The sequence below is a fragment of the Tauraco erythrolophus genome, chromosome 5, assembly GCF_009769465.1.
Source record: "Tauraco erythrolophus isolate bTauEry1 chromosome 5, bTauEry1.pri, whole genome shotgun sequence".
Classification (NCBI taxonomy): domain Eukaryota; kingdom Metazoa; phylum Chordata; class Aves; order Musophagiformes; family Musophagidae; genus Tauraco; species Tauraco erythrolophus.
In genome coordinates, this window is record NC_141469.1 from 79304814 (window position 1) to 79326480 (window position 21667).

General features: G+C 41.6%; 1 protein-coding gene across 1 annotated transcript; it reads right to left on the reverse strand.

The window, feature by feature from the left end:
* Positions 1–1961: 1961 nt before the first annotated feature.
* Positions 1962–20564, reverse strand: HADH (hydroxyacyl-CoA dehydrogenase). Its single transcript, XM_086612556.1, has 8 exons — positions 20421–20564; positions 16426–16554; positions 14761–14918; positions 9342–9468; positions 8310–8399; positions 6724–6796; positions 3486–3602; positions 1962–2438 (listed from the first exon to the last, which is right to left on the reverse strand). The coding sequence occupies exons 1-8, from the start codon at positions 20562–20564 to the stop codon at positions 2320–2322; spliced, it is 957 nt and encodes a 318-aa protein (XP_086468682.1). The 3' UTR covers positions 1962–2319.
* Between the last annotated feature and the right edge of the window lie 1103 nt (positions 20565–21667).

The following is a 21667-nucleotide window of genomic DNA, read 5'->3' on the forward strand; positions in this document are numbered from 1 at the left end:
TTTAATATCCTACTTCTGACCAATTCTATCATTATCTTGTACCCAAGAACAGACTTCTACACCCTCCACGCCCCCTCACTGTGGAGAAAAAGGCTTACCTTTAACAAACAGCACAGTCATTCAATTACCACTACGTGTTCTCATCTACATTTAAGGGAGAGTATTTGAAGTTTTGGCCCTTTACTTCATCTCTGCTCATCCTGGCACAGTACTCCACATGCTGATAAAATAAACCATCCCCACCCACCAGTCAAGTACCTCCACATGGCCTATTTGCTACTGAAAAAAAGAAGTCTCTTCTGAAACAGCAAGCCAAACTTATAAATGCCTCTTTCAGGTTTCTTGTATATATTACATATATACATACTGTACCTGTTAGAACTCCTGAAAGGAAAACACTGTTTTAGGGAAAGTTTGTTTTTCTAAAATATCACATTTATAGTGAAAAATATTTTGTACGTTTATTATTAAATAGCCTATGCCTTGCTATAAACTCAAGCATTTCTAAATTAAAAATGATTTCCAAGTAATGGAAGCAGCATCAGGTTAATTCTGCCCCAATGTTTTTGTAAAGAATAGCATTTTTTAAGACACAAGAGTAATACATATGTTTCCATTTTTAATCACTACTGAAAACAGTAGTTGTGAAGCTAACTTCACCCTGCAGCACTAAACTGAATTACTAAACTAAGTCACTAAACTGAATTACTGGCACTAAAAGCCTTCAAGTGAAAGAGACTTCAGATGCAAATATACTGTGTTTTAGGAAAACCCAATTCAATTTAACAGTATATTAGTAAAGGAAATAGACTGTCTACAGTACCATTTTTCTTTTAACTCTCTTTCAAGACAAGTGACTCAAAATCAGAAGATTCATAATCAGGAATGTGGATCCAATAAACCAACCATTTTTATTCTCTACTCATTTTTATTTTAACTCTCTTTCAAGACAAGTGACTCAAAATCAGAAGATTCATAATCAGGAATGTGGATCCAATAAACCAACCATTTTTATTCTCTACTCAAAGGTTTCTTGAGTGATTGTGTGCAAGGAAATTAACATTAATATCTGTCAGTCTCAATTTCTTTATATGCAATCTGAATTAGATGTTAGGGGAGAGAAGAAGAGGCAACTTAAGAGTTAAATAATTATTCATCATTTCTTTACTTGAAAAATATATATAAGCACTTCGTTTGAAGATCCAAAATACATAAAGCGAAAGAAGGCTGCTGCTCAGTTGAACCAGAACTCCAATCTGCATGCCCACTTGCTCTGCAGTATTTGAAGAAAATGCAGGATTTGCAGCACTCCTACCATAAACGAATCCAGGCTCTGCTAAGCCCCAAAGAAATTGAGTTGCAAAACAGAAGGTGTCTCACACAGCCAGACACATCTATTTGTTTACACAGCACAGCCTCCAATTTCCATCTCCTGAAGTACTCAGTTACAGGAGTAGTGTAATGTGTAAAAAGGACACTTAAAATGAACAACCAGTAAACACAGCCAATTTGCAGGACTCTCAAAAGCATAAGGAAGCTTTCACCAACTTCCGAGTTTAGTTAATAAAACCCAAATCTAAGTATTAGGCCCTTCGGATAGGAACCACCTCTCACTGTACTTCTACAGCACCTGCAAAAGCAGGCCCTCAACTGGTAACTGAACATGCCAGAAAAATCCCAACACAAATCACGAGTTCGGCTTTTAAATGCTGCATTGGGAACCTTCTGTCCAGGTGACGGCCTGCCATGGCAGGATTTTTATTTTTAAACAATATGACATTCAAAAAATTATTGTTCAAGGCACTGTAATTTACACCTATAGATTAGCACTGGATTTAAGAAAAATCCTAACAAAACAATTTACTGCCTTTCCGTCACTATGTTTGCCAGAGTGAAAAGAGACTGCCACCCAGTGGACTACAACCAAGTACATCAACTGCAAGCCATGACATTCAATACAGAATTGTTGAAAATTTTATTTTTAAGAAAGTGCAGTTATTTTTAGGATTTTTACCGTCAATATAATAATGTTTCAAATACATAAATTCACTTGTCATTCTGTCCTGCACCTGAAAAATCATTATCTGGATGAAGGCACTGTAAATATAAAGCTTTTTGGAATTAAAAGAAAGAAATAATCTACCAAATCAAGCTTTCAACAGAGAAATAGTTAACTAGTGCGATCACTCAGTTCAGAGGTGGGTTATGTTCTAAATGCAGCTCGTGCCATCCTCGGGAAGGTTTAAACAGAATTCATCTGTAATATGGCAATGTTGAACAGCATACACAGATAGTTCAACACCTCTTGAGGTTTGGAGTTCATTTGTATTTGTAAAATCCTTCTCCAGTCTTCTTACCCAGCTTCTTCTCTTCTACCAGTTTATTCAGGAGTGGGCTGGGTGCAAAAAGAGGATTGTTGGGCTCTAACGAATGCCATCCTGGTGGAAGAAAAGAAGTGGATGAATTAGTAACAGCTCTGTTTATATGCAAAGATAAGAGAGATGTGCACCCCCTCAGACAAATATTAACAAGTCAGAAAACTGAAGGAGGTTTGGAACTTACTCTAGACTCTCTGAGACCCTTCAATACAGCTTCATAAAGCACAGATCAGTACTGACAACTATGAGCAAATCCAGCAATTATTGCTTAGGTGTAGTCTACTCTGAACACCTTATCATCTCCATGACTGAGGATTTTTAAAACTTTAAAAAATATTAAGGAAAACTTTTAAAATATAATTAAGTACAAGGAAATAAAACAAAGGCTATGCTGAAAAAACATTCAAGTGGAAGAAATTCCAAGCTGAATTTCCACCTGTGACAGACATGGTCAGTCAGAACAACATAACACTACTGCACAGTATCAGCTAAAAGCACAACAGGTTTCATTGAAGATGCCATTTTGAAAGTGATATTCTGCCTCAGAGAGTATTTAAGCTACTCGTTCAAAATAATACAACAACTATCAACAAGCTGTCACCAATTATGTCTTTTTTTGTTATTGTACTGACATTCATCCACTTCTCACCTAAGGTGAAGGTGAGACGGTGTACTTGCATCTTTTACTGAATTTACTGGGTTTCCTATTAACTGAGAATAAAAACATGGCTGGCAGAAAAAGCATAGGGAGTCTCAATATTTGTTGCTTTTCATCAGAATTTCTTACCTCTGGTACATGTCTCTCTTCCCACTGATTCTTTTTACTTACATAAAGCTCGACTAATATTATTATTATCTTCCACTGGAACTTGACGAAGGCAGCAGAACCACCGTTTTGTCCCCCTGTACCCAGGGTACAGGCACACAGCACAAATGCTGTACTCTTACAGCACTCTGAGCTCAATTCTCATTCCTTTCTCCTCAACAGTTAAAAGGCAATGCCATAAACATTCAGTTTAAACTAATTAACACTCAGAATTTCATTAGAACATTCATATACAATTTAGCTAAAAAGAGGAAAAATAGAAGAAAATAAGCATGCAGTACCATCTATAATATATTTACTGGTATCCAACCCAACATAGTCCAGCAGTTCAAATGGACCCATGGGATAGCCAGCCCCAAGCTTCATAGCAACATCAATATCTTCCTTTGATGCATCTCCTAGAGAAAAGATTGACAGTTTGATGAACAGAGAAGATTCTGCATCTACTTGGCACCACTTATAAATAATTAACAGGGTGTTATTTCACCCCGGTGCAGCTCTTCAAAGAAATCTCTGCACGTTTCAGAACCACAAAAACTGGAGTCAGCATACACATGCTGTAGTATAAAGCCAAATCTCTCTGGAAAAAAAAAAAAAAGGAGAAAAAAGCAGCCCTGCAAGTCTGCTTTCCGTTTTTCCAGCTTCCTCCTGCATTTCAATATAGATCACTATGCTACTGAAGAAGCCACAGCTACAGTGCTCGACCTATCAGAAAGGCTAGAGGAAGAATTGGTCACTATGAAGAATCAAGAGCTACTTTTAGAGGCAGCTGAACAGTTTAAGTAAGGAAAGATCTCAATTTCAGTTTCATGAGATCAGTACCAGCTTTGGAATGATGCACAGGACAGAGCTACCCTTACTCTACAAGAGCCCCAAGGCAAGTGACATCCAGCTGATGGACAAGGCAGGCATGGGGCAAGGAGCAGTGGCAGCTGAGCAACATGCTTAATTACAGCAACTTTCACCAGAGGATACCCATCAGCATCAGAGCTGGCAGACAGGAGTGACCTGAAGAGACTACGCAAGTGCAGTAAAACTGGTGAATTCCAAAATTGTTTAAAAAAATAAAAATAAAAATAATCAGAAATGTGTTACTTTTACTTCAGTCTGTACCTCTAAAAATACAAATCCTGCATTGCCACATTGCCATAGTTAATATTCACCTCATTCTTCTGCTGGGAATGCATATTTTATACTGCCATGAAAGCAGACGCACCTCTACTGTGTATTTCTAATACATATTTTGATAAAGGCAGTGCAGTTCTTTGCAGATCCTATAAAAAGGACGAAGTTAAACAAGCCCCAGAGGTACTTGTTAAGTAACCTCCGTGCTCGATGCGTACAGGCATTCAGTGTCCAAAAGCTTGGCACACATAGCCTATGCAATTTATACACCTGAGATCAGAGAATCTTAGGAATAAAATTTTCAAAATCTCTTGTAAAGGCAACAACTTCAGTGAAAGTTCTGTATGAAGTAATAATTTTTATATATCTCCTTTTATTCTTTAAAGCTGACAATTTGAGGGTTTTTTAAACCACATTCTATTTCTGAGAAACTAGGAAAATTAGCCTTACTTAATTCTAACATAGTTTCAGTTCTCCAAATTCAAACACACATAAATCCTCAACTCATCTGAAGTTGATGCAGATGTACATTCTTCCTTTATCAAAAGATTTGTCCCGCTTTGTCCAACTAGGGACTTGGCCACCTGACATTATACAGTCGCATTATGATACAATTAAAAATAGTAACAGGCCAAACGAGGGTTGCAACTCTGGTTCAGACAAGTCTCCTAGTATAAAGCAGACTTCCAGAGAAACTTGTCTGAGTGCTTTTTTGGTTCTCCACAAAGAATATGGCAGTACAGACCACAACACATTAATATTTATCATATGCCCCCTGTTTAAATCGCTGTTAAGACACTAAAAGTATTTTGCCTATGCAAAAGCGCACGTTTAACCCAAGGAGACTTTGTATAAATAGAGACTCAAGGACTGACCCAATAAAATGGTATTTCAGTGCTTGGGCTTGCCAGGAAAGAGACTCAATTTCATACTAATGGGGATGACAATCTGGCTCAAGTGTCTACTCTGAGAATTATCGCAAGGATATGATAAAAATTGAACCTGATTCAATGAAAAATACGAATTAGAAGACAGCCATCAGGCTTTTCAAAACATAACTTCCTTTTTAAACACATTTCACTAGAGTTAAGAATTCACAAACAACTTTAGCAAGTTTGGAAATATCATACTGTTGAACGAAATACAAACAGAATAAAGATGAAATCAAAATATTGTTTTGCTTAGGCAGAAAACAGTCAATTTTAACATACAATCTCAGTGACTGCTTTCTTCTACATTTAATTAAAGTTCTATTGTCTCCTGAAATATACATAATGATGCACATTATTTAATAAAGGCACGTCTTTTACCCACACTGGAACACCCATACACTTTATTTAAAATTGTTTCTAAGAGAATGCTGCCCCCTCACATCCACGCTTTGCGTTTCAAGTCACTAAATTTGCTCTCTTCTCCCTTTGCAATGTAATTAAGTACATCTGTTGATGGATAAACAAGTAGTGTTGGTTTGTTTTTTTTTTTTCTTCCTGGAGATCAAACCATCCTTTCCACATGCTATAAAGGAGATTTTTAATATTTAAAGCGTATTTGGTGGAATCCTGATAATGGAGTGCTTTCATCCGTAAAAAAGCAGTGATTTCAAAAACAAAATGTTTCAAATGACATTCTTAGTAGCACGGAGCTATGAGCAGAGCACTTGAAATAAAAGCAATTATACTCCATAATTTCCTCTTTATCCGCTACATTATTGGCTTGTTTCCTTTTCAAAACAGTTACCAATGCTTTGAAAAATTTAGTGGTTCTTTGGGGATTTGTGATTATTTCTACCTATCCTGAGTATCAAAGTAAAAGAGATCAGCAGTGAGATGGGAGCTCCTAAAGAACCGCTGTCGAAAAAAAAGGGCATAAAAGAGGAACAGGAGGTTTTATGAGGAAACAGTTGATCCCAAATCACTTGTATGTCAGTACCGTAGTGTGACACTACTTACGTCACTTGACAACTGGAGTTTTATTTCACAAGCCCAATTTAAGTGAACACAGGAGAACTTTGCTAGTGGTCCCATTACGGGATTTTCAATCACTTCCATTAACGTCTCTTGGGATGGAGAGAAGGGGGTTCCTGATTAGTTTCCAGAGGATATTTTTTACAGTGGCACTACACTAACCTTGTCGTCTTCAAACCAGAAACATTTTCCACCACCAGAAGTTTCCCACACAAGTGACTAGTACTTCTAACTCTGTATATACTGACATTACAAAGTGAAGACAAGGTCCTTCCAACTACACATATTGGCTCATACTCCATGTTCACTACTCACTTCCAGCCTTTAAGGTTTGAAAGTTTTGAGGGAATCTCAAGGCTTTTCAGAAGGGATATAACATTTAGCAGTGTCATACATCAAAACTCCCTGAAGTCAATGTCCCAACAAATACCTCTCTCGAAGAGTCGAACGGCTTCCATCATATATGGCACCAAGAGGCGGTTTACAATGAACCCTGGAGTATCCTACGAAAAGAAAAAAAAGAGATCCTAAATAAACATTCTCTACCAGTACTACAATCAAACGCTACATGACAGATTAAACAAGTGGATGAAGACACTGAATCATCAACTTCTGGTAATCTCTAAACTATATTTTTAATCTGATTTATCTGCTTAGTATTAAGACAAAAGATGAATTTCACAAACAAGGAATGGCACATAAACATTCCTCATGACTAAGAACATAAGACTACTACAAGCCCAGCTCAGTTAATGTTAAAACAATTTAATGTGGCCAGTTGGCAAATGCCTTTTCTTTATCAAAATTCTGCTGATACCATTTCCTGAAGGACACGAGAAGAGCAGTTCTTCCCTAACAGGATTTTTTGTGTTTCCAATACTAGAAACACTCCTGGCTAAATACCACCACTCACTGGTAAATCATGCTTTTGAAAGTTAGCATCACACTTCAATAGCAAACACCTACGCTATCAATGAAAAGATAAGATACATGCTGTCAGAAGAAGATAACAAACTGACACAGAACTTTTTACACAAGCTTTAATCAAAATCAAACATATAAAGAAAAGAGGAAGAGCTTTGCAAATATAGTAGTATGTCGTACACTGCTATTATTTCAGATGTTTATTGTTCATTCTGTTTCATCTCAATATTTAATCCAAAGACTACCAAGTAACTTTCCTTCTACAAACAGGATTGAAAGAAAAAAAAAAAAGGTTCAGAGATGGAGACTGCATTACCCTCTACCCAAACTAATTTATAACAATAATTCGTCATATATTCTGCACTTCACATACTGCAAAACTGTGACACAAACAGAAAAAAGTCCACTAAGGCCACAGAGTCATTTAGCAGTACAGCCAGAATTAGAGTCCAGCATCCAGACGCTGAATTACTGCTAACTACCAGATTGCAGGCCCTTCTTTTTATGACCAAATGTCTCCTGAAAGCTGTGAAACTCAAGGCAATAGCTTGCATAAAGCTACTCAGACCACAACTTAATGGATTTAGAAAAAGTGTTCTTAGGAAGTAGGGTGTTCCTCTAGAGGAAAAAAAAAAAAAAAAAGCTGTGAAGTAATGAAGATTAATATGGGTCTAGTTACTGCAGTCTTAAGAAAAACTTGCAATGAGCACACACCATGGAGGATCCATCCAACTGCCTCACAGTTCAAGAGGTAGTAGTCTTGTCTCTAGTATGGCTAAAGATGAGCTCTTGCTTAAGCTCTCCAGTCCAGGCTTCTGCAGGACTGGAAAAGAAAAACCAAAAACTGTAAACCCTGATACTTGTGAGTTTTGCTGCTTCTCACAAGATGTCTAGAGTCACTCTACTTTGAGGAATTTCTGGTCAATGTGGGCATTTTCTTTGTCAAAATGCTTTTACTAGGGAAGAGAAACTGGACAAAAAGCAGCCTGGAAATTCTGGAAGTATTCTTACATCTACTAAAACCTACCAGCTTAAAATTAACAGTTTTCAAGAACAGATCTTCTGAACCCTATACAATCAAAACCTACTCACCTTACAGCTGACAGGACTCTTTCCTACTGCTTTACTGAAATCCACAAGAGATTCAAAAGTCCTTTGGCTGGTCATTGGAGTCTTGATGACCTGGGCAGAGGGAAGATGGGGAGAACATAAGCACGTTCATGAGCAGAATCTCTTCCATTTTCCAGTACAGCAATGATTGAACTGTAATCCAGAACACGATTCAAGATATTAAAAAAAAAAAGTGTTTTTCAGAAACCAGTTTCAGTGGATATATATGTAACAGACACAGAAATACAGACACAGGATTTTGCACATTTTGAAATTATGTGTTTCTTTAAGATACTTTCCCACTCAGCCAGTACCGATGGCAAAAGGGACCATCCTTTGGAATCTCATTTAGAGATTAGAATGTAACAGGACAGCTTTAAAAGCACAGTCTCTGTTGCCTTAGGAAACATGACGGTATTCACCCTAGAGAACCATATTAACAGACACAGTTTTGACATAAAAGGTTATAACAACTACCCTGTGCCCAATGTAAACACAACACAATCACTTAATTCTAAAGAAAATTCAAAATTTGTCTTTCAAATATATGACAGTCTCTTAGCTTTTGAGTAGTATGTTTCCATGTTGATTTTCTTCATGACTGAGTCTTTTGTCATGTGTATACTTCACAGGAGTTGGGATGCATGAAGTCATTCATTAGAGACCGAGACCTATCCCCACTCCCCTACCCCTCCCCCCACCCTCCAAAAAAAAAAGACGACTTGCAGAAGCTGCACTGGTTGTGATATTTGTGTTGAAACTGACCTCCATGTGCAGTAACTGAAAAATGCTATACATAAGCAGCTATGGCTGACCTCCTTGTTCCTACAATTACGTCACACAGAGATTTCCCCCCCATCCTAATGACTGATGTAAGGTCAGCGCAAAACAACACTGTTAGGACTGAGGAAAAGGCTTATTTCTCAGCAGAAAAAATAGTGTTCATTTACTTTGACACTAGATAAAAATATCTGAGATACTTACATAAGATTGCAAGAGTTTCAAAACACTTACCTCCACAAGCTTCATCATAGGCACAGGATTGAAGAAATGGAGACCACCGAATCGGTCCTGCCGGGTGGTTGAGTTAGCCAACTGTGTGATTTGCAAGGATGAAGTGTTGCTTGCGAATATCGTATGCCTGGAAAAAAGTAACATACGAATTGCATAAACGACGGCTATTTTTCTGACAGCAGGAGAACGATGCGCTGAACATAACTAAGACATCCGTTGGCTAACCATCCACAGAATTCTCAGAAATATCCCTGCAGATTATCACGGTCCTTTTGCTGAGGTGTAAGTACAGAAGTGATGAAATAACCACTGGAAGGGTTGTGTGAGTTTCTGCCTCCTGAGTTAAGTATGTTGAATTCCATGTTAAGTATGATGAATATCCATCACTACATTAGGTGATGGAAAAAAATACTCTGTAACTATAAAATTTTTGTTAACTCCCCGAATCTATTCCAGGCAATCCCTTCAGCAATCCTGGAAACTGAATGGTATTTTTTGTTGTTGATCGTTTACATATCTATGGAAATCTAATCATTTGCCACGTCAAAAATGCACGTTGGAGCCTTTAGAAAAATTCGGATTTTTTTTTTTTTTTTTTTTAATAATGATCAACGGTAGATGTGATGAGCAAACCTAGCACCACAGCAAAGAGCTGATGTTAAAAAAAAAAAAACACAGAAAAAATATAAAAACTGCCATGCATAGGACACTGCAAAGGATACACAAAATCACAAGAATTTTAAGACATATGAAGTCCTTTTCCAAAAAAAAGACACACTAAGTGAAATGCGTAATGGTTGTTTTGGGTTTTTTTCAGAACTATCTCAGAGCCTCAACAGCTCTGCTATACCGACATCAAACGAAACCTTACGGAAATGGCTTTTTCTTCAAACCACAAAAATCAGAAACTAAATTAGAGATGAAACCCTACCTTCCATTCTGGGCTATATCCTACTGACCTTTCAACACGCTATCCCACTGGACTCATCAAACGTTCATCTATTTGGGTATTCTGTTTACATTTCACTAAGATATAACTGAGCTTTGCGACAGAGCTTTCAGAAAAGTTATGTCCAAATTGTGGGGACATCTTAGAGTGGCATTAAAAGAAAACATTTAGAGATTAAAAAACCCACACTGATATCCATTTTTTATAATGTTTTCTCAGTTTTGGGGAATTTGTTACGGAGAAGGAAATAAAAAACATTGAGAATTCCTGTTAATACTTCTTATAAATACTCTTTTGTTATTTCCCTACTATAAAGTGGGTCTTATATTGTTCTGAGGTGAAGTACTGAAAAAAAAAAACATTCTACATGTCATAGTTTTGACCTTGCAAGGTTAATGCATTCAAAAGACACTTATCTTCACTGAAAATCTGCCACTGTATAAAAAGAATTCAAATATTCATAAAAACATTAAGCACATTGATTTGTGAGATGTAACCATTGCTAGGTTTATACCCAAGCTCACTTAAACTAAGAGATTTTACCTCAGCATCACTCTGTGGGTGAACACTGTAGCCTCACACCACACAAAGCCTTGGGAGAAAAAGCCTCAAATGTGTAATGTGTACAAGGGACATTTTATTTATGCTTTCTGCTCTGACCGACCAATTGACTTAAACGGAGTTTAAAATAGAATCCACATGCCTCTGTGACTTAGAATGACATACTCCACGCTTCAGGTGACAGCAGAGCTGGCAGGCTTTTGAAGGCTGCGGCACCGGTGAAGCCCCAGTGACGCTCTCCCAGGCACCAGGGCGCTTTCTCTTGGTGCCATCTAGCAGGTCAGTGGAGACATGAAAACCAGAGTCCAACGCCAGAGAAACACACCATCTCAATAAAACGGACTCGTACAGCCCGGCCCTGCTACACAGTGAACAACGCTTCCTTTGCACCAGCTTGGTAACCCACTGGTTCTAACACAGCCAGCAGTTCAAAACCACTGGCCAGTTCCTAGCAGAGTTTCCACATCTAAAAATAGATCCTAGACCGAGAGATGTCGACGAGCATTCCCACCACCCAGAAATAAACCGAAGGCAAGTAGGCAAGAGCTCTTAAAGTGGATATCCAAAAATTCATGTTCGTTATGATACTGTTTGGAAAAGTGCTGCCGTGTTTAAAGGCCTAAACGCCACAAAGAATGAAGGGATATTCTACAAAAATCGTAGTCTGAACTTCTTAAAATGGAAACATGAGGCTGACTCAATTCAAGAAAGGAAAACAACTGAAGAATAGGTAGCAATGCTTTACCACTTGCTCTAAAGATGATGAGCACGTAACACAGTAACATCCCCCTAGTAGGGTAATTGCAACACTGAGAGGAGTGTAACACACACAAGCGATTTTGCAAAGCTCTAAGAAAATAAAGTAGGCACTCAGACTGATGGCATCCAAGAAACAGCACTGACCACTTCACCTGGACAGTTACCCTGATGTGGAATACCTTGAGTTCCCAATGCTCTCCCAGCTCATTGCATCTTCTCTGAAAACTCACGAGAAATTCAACCCCTGCCCTTGAATAAAACTTCTTCCAATAAAGAACAGCTTTCCCACCCTCCTACATTTATAGATTCACTTTCAGAGGAATTAATAGTTCTTTTATAGAGAAAAAGGAAGAGAACATAAGTTAACTGTGCTTTGTTTTTTTAATGCAACATTTTGGTTTTGTGCTATCCCCAGACTTATCTTCATTGGAGAAATCATCCCAGTGCAAATATAGGAGACAATTATGTAGCTGTTGCAGCTGAGGAAACACCTAAGACACGGGATACAGTACAAAAGAATAAAACCGCAAGGTTTCTGTCATGGTTTAGCCCAGCTGGCAACTAAGCACCACGTGCCCGCTCGGTCAGTCCTCACCCCGCAGTGGGATGGGGAGGAGGAAATATGACAACAGGCTTGTGGGGCGAGACAAGGACAGGGAGGGATCACTCACCACTTACAGTCAAGGGCAAAACAGACTCGACTTGGGGAGAAATCAATTTAATTTGTTACAAATCAAATCAGAGAAGGATAACGAGAAACAAAGCCAGATCTTAAACACACCTTCCCCCTCACCCCTCCCTTCTTTCTGGGCTCAACTCTGCCCCCGAGTTCTCCACCTCCTCCCCTCCCAGCAGCGCAGGGGGACGGGGAATGGGGGTTGCGGTCAGTTCGTCACACATTGTTTCTGCTGCTCCTTCTTCCTCAGGGGTAGGGCTCCTCACACTCTTCCCTGCTCCAGCGTGGGGGTCTCTCCTGGGAGACAGTCCTCCATCTCTAAGCCCCTTCCTCGTTACCAAAACCCCACCACACAAACCCAACACAGTTTCACACAGCTTATGTTCCACAGGCATAATCCATCACCTTGTCTGAGCAACAGTAATAGCCCCTCACGTTTCCACCAGCTGCCCTCACAGTGGGATTTCAGTTCAGACAAGTCCTCCCTCCTCAGAAGCCCCGTGTTTCATGACCTCTCCCTACAACAGACACTTCACAGTGCCATTAACGTCCAGGGCCCCACGGAAGCAGTGCTGCTCCTGAGACTCAAAGCTATCTTTAAATAAATCTTGTCTTTGTTACCAATCAGCCACAAGTCTACCACCCCCACTGAGCTGACGCAACAGTTAGTCCACACGTTGGTTTCGAAAATTTTGAAATGATGAATCGTAGCGAAGGCTGTAGGACACCTGCGCTGACAGGGACAGCTTTCCATTCCACCGCAGTTCCACGCAGGATCAGTAAAGCCTACTGCTTCCTTCTCACACGCAGAAAAGCACTTTCTAGACGTTTCTGCCTTTCCCCACGCTACTCACATCATCTGCAACTCTATATTCCTCACATAACCACAAATTACCCTTTGTATCTAACAGCTAATATTTTAAAAGCTTGGCTACTAACTTTCACTATTTTACTAGCTTTTCTTTCTTTTCATCTAGACTTTCTACGCTGCAACCCATATTCCTCCCCATCCACTCCCCTTTTCTTTATCCTCCATGTAAGGTATCTGTTTGAAACATTTATCATAATTTCTCTTAAAAAGTAAGGCTTCTTGTCCAATGTTGTTTTTTCCAACCCTGCAAAATCATGCCTTTTGCCACAGGAAGGAGCACATCTGAACAACTACCAATATCTTTTAACACTCTGTAATGTAAAATTTGATCTTTTAAGGCAGCTATGCTTATAAAAAGCTCAGTTTTATGAAAAACAGCCTCACGTGTACAAATGTACATATTATTAAATGACACTCCAAGTCTCTGTGCCCTTTTCCTTGCCCCCAGGTTCTAGACGGTTTGCCATTTAGTACACTTCAATTTGCTCATTAGCTTTCCCTGCTGAATATGGACAAAGACTCAGGCAACCAATGGTTTGTTTCCACAAAATAAGCACAATCTAATCATGACAAGGTATCTTGATGATGGCCAAAGGCAGCTACTTACTTTTGTCTGTCAGACTACAGGTAACAGCAAGTTACCTTCTGTTCAGTGCACTGCTGTTTGTGACCATTTATCATTTTCAGAAGTACCAGGTAATTTTGATTACCGATCATATGAGTCAGCCTGAAAATCTCCCCAGGCTGAAGACAACTAATGAAAACATCTTTTCTCCCTTGACATCATATTCAAGCCACAGCTTGCCTAGTTCCTTAGTCAGACAGTTTAAAATACCTCTTAGCCAATACCCCCAGATTTAGCTGTACTAGTTAAAATCTTAACCTGCAAGCAGTCAAGGTCTTGTGATTCTGAGTCATCTATTACAAGGATCAAGCTTCCGAGTCTGCACGCTCACTCAACAGTGGTTTTGGGTTTGGATAGAGTTCAACAGTAACTTCCAACAGTTATCAAATACAGTTCAAAGAAAGCTCCAGGGACTGTAACTGAGTGAGTGCATGCTAAGAAATTATTTACACTTTTCTGTCACACACAATAGCCAGCAATGAGCTATTTCCAAACTCTTGTAATACAAAGTAAACTGCGTTCACTTAAGCCACTGTTGAGCTGACTGTGACTTACAGCTAAGAGGTTGAGAATTCTTAAAACTTTTTCATGCTAGGGTACCGAAAACAAATATTTTATCATCCCAATTCCCTATTCAAATATGGGAATGCATGTGTTAACAATACTCCATGTGTACCAGGTCAAGCTTGTTTTACCATTGTGCATTTGCATTTGGATTTGAACTTGCTGAGTGGGTGGACAAACCTTATGACTAAACATACCCAGAAGCACATCAAATGAAGCAATGCAACGAGTAAATAAACCCGTTGAACAGACCTGAAAGCGTTTGTAGCATATGTACCTGGCACAATAACCACTCCGTGCCACACGACAGTCCAGAGTTAGTCTAAGGGAGGAAAACTCTTAACAGTGTAAGAAAAAAAAAGCAGAAGATACAAAGTTCTAAGTTTTAAATCGTAATAGGAAAAACATACGTACTCCGGAGCAAACTTATCCAGCCTCTTGAAGAGCTCGTTTTTAATTTCCTGGTTCTCCACAATGGCTTCAATCACCAGATCCGTGCTGTGGACCACTGATACTGCATCTGTGCTTGTTGTGAGGTTCTTTAAGGTCTTCTCAATGAAATCAGCACCAGCCTGAAACATTTCCAAGAAGATGCAGTGTCTATTTACAATGATTTATTTTCACATGAAAATCCCCTTCCATGCTCTGAAGTGTTTTTAAGCCCTCAAAAACTCAAGACAGTCTGCCACGTTTCCAAATCAGTGTGAAAGTTCCAAGCATATATAGATATACTTTCACTGACAAAATTTTCCTAGTCAACCAAATCTGCTTTGAAGCAAACAGGAGATCTTGGAATTCATTCTTTTAGGGAGACTATTTGCTGCAGTCCAACCTTCAGCATAAGAGTCTGAGTGAACAACGGGTTGGTCAATCAGTAATGTCTGAGACAACCCGGGCTTGCCCTCCCTAACGAGGAACTTTTCCAGTTTCAAAACTTTGCATTGCTTTCATTCAGTGATTATCTGGTTTCACTCCTATGAGCAGATATGTGCTTGTTCATGAATACTTCAGGAAATGAAGTGGCCTGCGCTCACTGCAGTTTAACTGCAAATGTGGGGAAAAATGACTCTATTTTCTGACTAGTAAATCTGCCAATCACTGACACAGTCTGCGAGGACAGAAATCAAACAGAACCGCAAGACTCTGAACCAAGGGTAAAGGCAGACATAGTACAAGTGAAAATATACTTGCGTGTTAGAATATAATGTCACATACAAAGCACACGCATCGTGTGGACAATTTTCTTGGGATTAAAAGACTCCCCATAATCGTGTGCAGGAAATTATATTGCTCTGGTTATCCTGGTATTACTATAATTTTTCATCTCTACTCCCTCATGCAAACAAGCCCTTTTTCATATCCTTTGTCTGCTGAATCATTCATGCTGGTAATCATCAGTACCAGTATATATTACATATGTTAATACGCATTAAAAGAATTTAATCTGCTGTGAAATTTGGAGAAACAGGTATAGCAACAAATAACCCTTAGGATACTTAGGATATAAATTCAGATGCATCAACAGTTTCACAGTGATTTGCCGTACATATTACTCAGTAACATAAATGCAAAGTGTCTTTTACATCTAATTCATATTACTTTAGGGTAGTTAAACTTGCACTTTAATTTTCTTTGCAGTAATCCTGTGCCCAAGTCTCCAAAAAAAAAAAAAAAAAAAAAAAAGAGTCCTTACAAAGGTATTAAGACAATTTTGTCACTATTGGCTCTGGAGAAAATTGGTGCATTCCCAGGGATGCACTCAAATATAGCTTGCTATTAAGTTAGGATTAATAATTTGGCACCATCTCACATTTGGCATCTGTTTTGAAAGGTCACCTATTTTTTTTAAATCTTTATCTCAAAGCTGAAGCCTACAAAGGAAAGAAAATAAGGTAAGACATCTTTCAACCTCCTTGAATAAAAAAAAAAATCCAAGTTTTTCAGCACACTAGAAAAAGTTTTCTTTTTAACTCAGTATATTAACATGCTCTATAATACATAACTGTACACACTATCAGAACTTCAGTATGGTGGTTTTATTCTCCCAAGTTTTCCTAGAGGTATAAAGAAGATGTCAACCTCAGGCTTATCTGCAAATTTCTTCTTTGTCACTCTCTTCAAACTCTCTTCAATTCCCTTTGTAGACTTTTTAAGGATTTCTTCTGACTGGTCTACTAACACCACAGTGTGACCACTGGCTGCTGCAACCTGAAAGTCAAAAAAAAAAGATGAAACATTAGTACCATAAAACAACCAACCATATTGATCTGTGTTGGGGCAGACAACACACTAGGCAATGAATTAGGCAAAAGAGACCTAAAGAACATTGAATCAAGAGTTATGCACTTTACTACAAGAATCATAAAAACTTGCAAACAGTTGGGGCGGAGGGGAAGGGATAAATGTCTCCAACAAGTTTAGGGAAAAGGAGAAAGAAACCAATTTCTTCCCCCTGCAGAAAGCGACCTGTGCCTGGAGGCAGCTGGATTCCGTGGCTATGGCTAGAGAACGAACAGCTGTCTTGGAAGAGGAAGTGGCTTAGCTGTGATCCTTGGCTCTTGTAAGGAAAAAGGGCTGTGGAGACCAAAACTGGAACGCTGACAGGGCGAGCTGGGGGCGTAAGAGACGGCTAATTCTTGTGTTCCTGGGATGTAGCGTAACCCAGCTCTGCTGCAAGGCCATGAGCGCGTCCCTGCAACCTGAGGAAGGTGACAGTGGAGCTGGGAGTAGCAGTGAAGTGTTCCCCACTCCAGGACTCTGCACAGACCTGAAAGGCCCGCAAACTTCCTGCGCACTTGGTACAAACGCTGGCTCAGCTACAGACTGCACTACTGGGTTGTCGTTCTGGTTGGTACTCGATTAATTTCAAACATATCATGTAATTTTCTCACATTGCAACAGCCTATTAAAAACCAGCTGCTCATTATCCGTTACATCACTATTCATTAATTCATGTTTCTCTTGTTAGTTAGCAACAGCCCGTCTTCATTTTCAGAATTCTTGAACTAACCGAGTTGTAATATAATTGTGGAAAAGAGATGTTAAAACATGGTTCCACTGACTGTTTTTAAAGTCACACAACTTAGGAGCTTAGCTTCTGCAAACTTTTACTTTACATCTAACCTTGCACCTGGACACTGAAGATTCTCCTGTGCCCACAGGACCTGCTCCAACAAAGCTAGCTGAAATGAAAAATACAGAGATACTTCCTGAAGAAAAGCATGGTGCTATTCTCATCCAAGTTTCCTTGCTCATGCAGCAAATAAAGGAATGCCAGACAGCCTCTGGACAGCAGCAGCAGAACTTTAACAAGGTGTCAGTCTGCAGCTGAACATTTATCAGTCTTCTTTTTATTATTTTTTTATTTTCACTATGGTCATTTCATAAAAACAACTGAATCATTAAAAAAAAAGCTTAAACCAAGCTTGGACTTGCACTCCTAACACTTCACCTGTTGTTGATTGTTTGCAATGGGAAAGCAAGATCCTTCACTCTTCAGAAGAAAAATCAATACCAAGCACATTCCTAAGAGATGCTTCGCTGATTATCCGTTTACGATTACACCATCATTGACTAGTTGGCAAAAAATCCTAGAAAAATTAACATCCCCCTTTTCCCACCTCGTTCTTACCATATTTACACAGACAGGAAAGAAGAAAAATGGCAAAAGGTCATACCATGTCCCTGCAATTCAAACACACGCTTGCTCAGACTCTACTATCCAACGATCTTAAGAACACTACCTAAGAAACATAAGAGTGCTAGAGACTCAATTAATACTCTTTCTATACAGAAGTGCTTTTCACATGGCAGAACCACAAATTATCAACTCCTGGCTTTCAACCATACGCTTTAGCAGAGGTTAGCTTCTCCTGACAGTATGAGAAAGCCAGGAGAGAGAAGAGATCATTTCTTCCCTGTTCTAAAAGAGAGGAGAAGCATTATTAACAATAAAGCGCAGAGGAGACCCCACTCTGTTAGAATCATCTCGGCTTTAAGATAATTTTGGATTGATAAATCAGAGGCAGATGGTCAGCAAAACAATCCTTTGTCCTTAACAGTGGTAGCAGACCACAACCCTTGTTACTGCTAAACACCAGACACGTTTCTGTGGACAAGCTGCTCTCTGAAAACACACAGTCTAACAGAATATGCACATCAGTTCACTTTCCCTGCAGAATTACAACCTTTGCATCGTGTACATCTTACTCAAACATGAGAAAAACTTTCTTCAAAGCTGTTCTTTGATGGTTTCTTCAGTGGAAGCCTCAAGCTCTAGTATCAAGGTACAGAGGAGTGTTTTACCAGACAAGTTAATAAACAACTAGTTAATTCCTTAGCAAAAGAAAAAAAACAGCCCCAGTATTCCTCCTGCTAGAGATTTGCCAGGAACGTGAGAAATCTTCAGTTCTGAGAAGGAAACCTATTAATTCATTAAAATGGAGAATTGCTTTTTATGAACTCCAACCTCACAGTCAGTTTCCACTTGGGGATGCCTGCATACTCCAATTACTCTTGTGAAGTTTGTGAACTACCCTAGTATCACAGAATCATAGAATGGTTTGGGTTGGAAGGGACCTCAAAGATCATCTAGCTCCAACCCCCTTGCCATGGGCAGGGACACCTTCCACTACACCAGGTTGCCCAAAGCCTCATCCAACCTGGCCTTGAACACTGCCAGGGATGGGGCATCCACAACTTCTCTGGGCAACCTGTTCCACTGCCTCACCACCCTCTGAGTGAAAAATTTCTTCCTTATATCTAATCTAAATCTCCCCTCTTTCAGTTTAAAGCCATTGCCCCTTGTCCTATCACTAAATGCCCTTGTAAAAAGTCCCTCTCCAGCTTTCCTGTAGGCCCCCTTTAAGTACTGGAAGGCTGCGATAAGATCACCCCGGAGCCTTCCCCAGGCTGAACAGCCACAACTCTCTCATCCTGTCTTCATAGCAGAGGTGTTCCAGCCCTTGGATCATCTTCGTGGCCCTCCTCTGAACCCGTAACTTGGGCAACCGGCTTTTTCTATGAATTAAGTAAATATCTAAATTTAAAATCACTGATGGGACCATTCAGTCTTCTGTCCCAAAGCTATCAAGTTAAAGACGAACTTGAAAGCCAAAGGCCTGAGATTAAACACTGGGAAAATAAGTCCTATTTAAATACTAACCATTTCATAATTCTGCAAATGACTGACAGCTAAATGTTCATTTTAGCTGCTGTATTCTACTTTAATAACTTGCAAAATGTCACTTGATCTGCTCCCTTGGCAAGTTAAAAGCAGCTTCTTTCTTAGACCAACATTTTCCAAACACTATTATTACACACTGTCTGCTTTATAAACAGTCCATGTAATGTCTTAAGAACCAACTTAAGCAACTTAAAACATTGACCTCGGTGCTTCTGGCCTACCTGTCTGACCCGAAGATGGGTGGACTCGCAAGGGAACAAGTCTGAAAGCTGAGCAGCGGCGGGGCAGCAGCTTCCCGCTCCGCCGCAGCGCTACGCCCCAAATCCGCAGCAGTCCGACAACGCGGCGGCACGGCCGCGTCCCGCCACGGCCCCGGCAGCCGCCGCCCGGGGTGCGGTGCGGCCCCCGGCAGCCCCGCGACCCGGCGTGCCTGAGCGCTGACTCACCGGACGCTGCTCGGCGGAACGAGAGCGGGGACCGACCGCTTCGCCTTCTCCCGCGCTCTCCCCCGGCCCAGGCGGGGGCCGGGCAGAGCGCAGCGCCGGAGCGGGGCTCAGCTCTGAGGAAAACACCGAAGCGGAAAGGCAGAAGCGAAGGGGCCGCGGGGAGGGCGGAGCTGGGGTTCGCCCGCCGCCTCAGCCCGGGAAGCGGCCCCAGAGCGCGAACCGCGGCCGCTGCCAGCGCAGCCTGCGGGGCAGGAGAGCGCCGGCACCATCCCCGCCTCACCCGAGCGGCCCGCGCCGAGGCGAGCCCCGGCCCCGAGCGAGGCGTGACGGGGCCCTCCCGCAGCCCGCGCCGAGCCGCGGCCGCCCAACGGCCGCCATGGCGCCGCCGCCTCGCTCCCCCTCACCCCCGGCCCCGCCGCCGGGCCGGGCCGCGCCGCGCTCACCTGGGCGATGCCGGCGCCCATGAGGCCGCCGCCGATAACCGTTACGTGCTTGACAATCAGCTTCTTGGCGGCTGCCGTGGCGGCGGCGGCGGAGGAAGAAGAAGAGGAGGCGGCGCGCACGAAGCGGCGGGTGGCGAAGGCCATGGCGAAGGCGCGCGGCGAGCAGCGCAGAGCCGAGACGCGGCCGCGGTGCCGGGCGGGGCGAGCGCCGCGCTCCGCCCCGGGGGAAGGCGGCGGCCGCTCCCGGGCCCGGCTGCCCGCCGCGGGGCTTTGGATCCTTCACCTCCGCGGCTGTCGCTCCCTCCAGAGGAGCCCGGCGCGACCCCGAGGTCGGCACAGCGCGGACGCTGCCGCTGAAGCTCCCCGCTCACCCCCGGCGGGCGGCAGGCTCGGTGCGGGGGCTGCGCTGACCCTGCCCTTCGCGGCACAGGTCGCTGTGCTGCCTCCAAAACGTTCCCGTTTCTCTCGAGGGAGCTCGTTTTCCCAACGTTAGAGCACCCCCGTAATAAGTGTTTCCAAACTAGAAGGGGATTTCACGTTCAGGCTAGCACACACGGCACAGCGAATGAAAGAATATCAAATCCCGCCTTTATAAATGCTAATGGCCGAGTCCTAGCAGACACAGACCGCCATCGTTTTCATAGAATTACAGAATGGTTTGGGTTGGAAGGGACCTCAAAGATCTTGTAGTTCCAACCCCCCTGCCATGGGCAGGGAAACCCTCCACTACACCAGGTTGCCCAAAGCCTCATCCAGCCTGGCCTTGAACACTTCCAGGGATGGGGCATCCACAACTTCTCTGGGCAACCTGTTCCAGTGCCTCACCACCCTCTGAGTGAAAAACTTCTTCCTTAGATCTAATCTAAATCTCCCCTCTTTCAATTTAAAGCCATTGCCCCTTGTCCTGTCACTACACGCCCTTGTCAAAAGTCCCTCTCCAGCCTTCCTGTAGGCCCCCTTTAGGTACTGGAAGGCTGCAATAAGATCACCCCGGAGCCTTCTCTTCTCCAGGCTGAACAGCCCCAACTCTCTCAGCCTGTCTTCACAGCAGAGGTGCTCCAGCCCTCAGATCATTTCCATCCAATTCTTTTATCGCTAGAGCGACCACCACGTCAAGTCAGCAACAGCAGCAGCTGACAACACAGCAATTACAGCACATTCTACTTGAGTCAGCATCAGGTAAACATTAAGCAACTTGTTTTCTTCAGACAAAAAAAAAAAGCAGAGTATTCTCCTATCTCTGCACT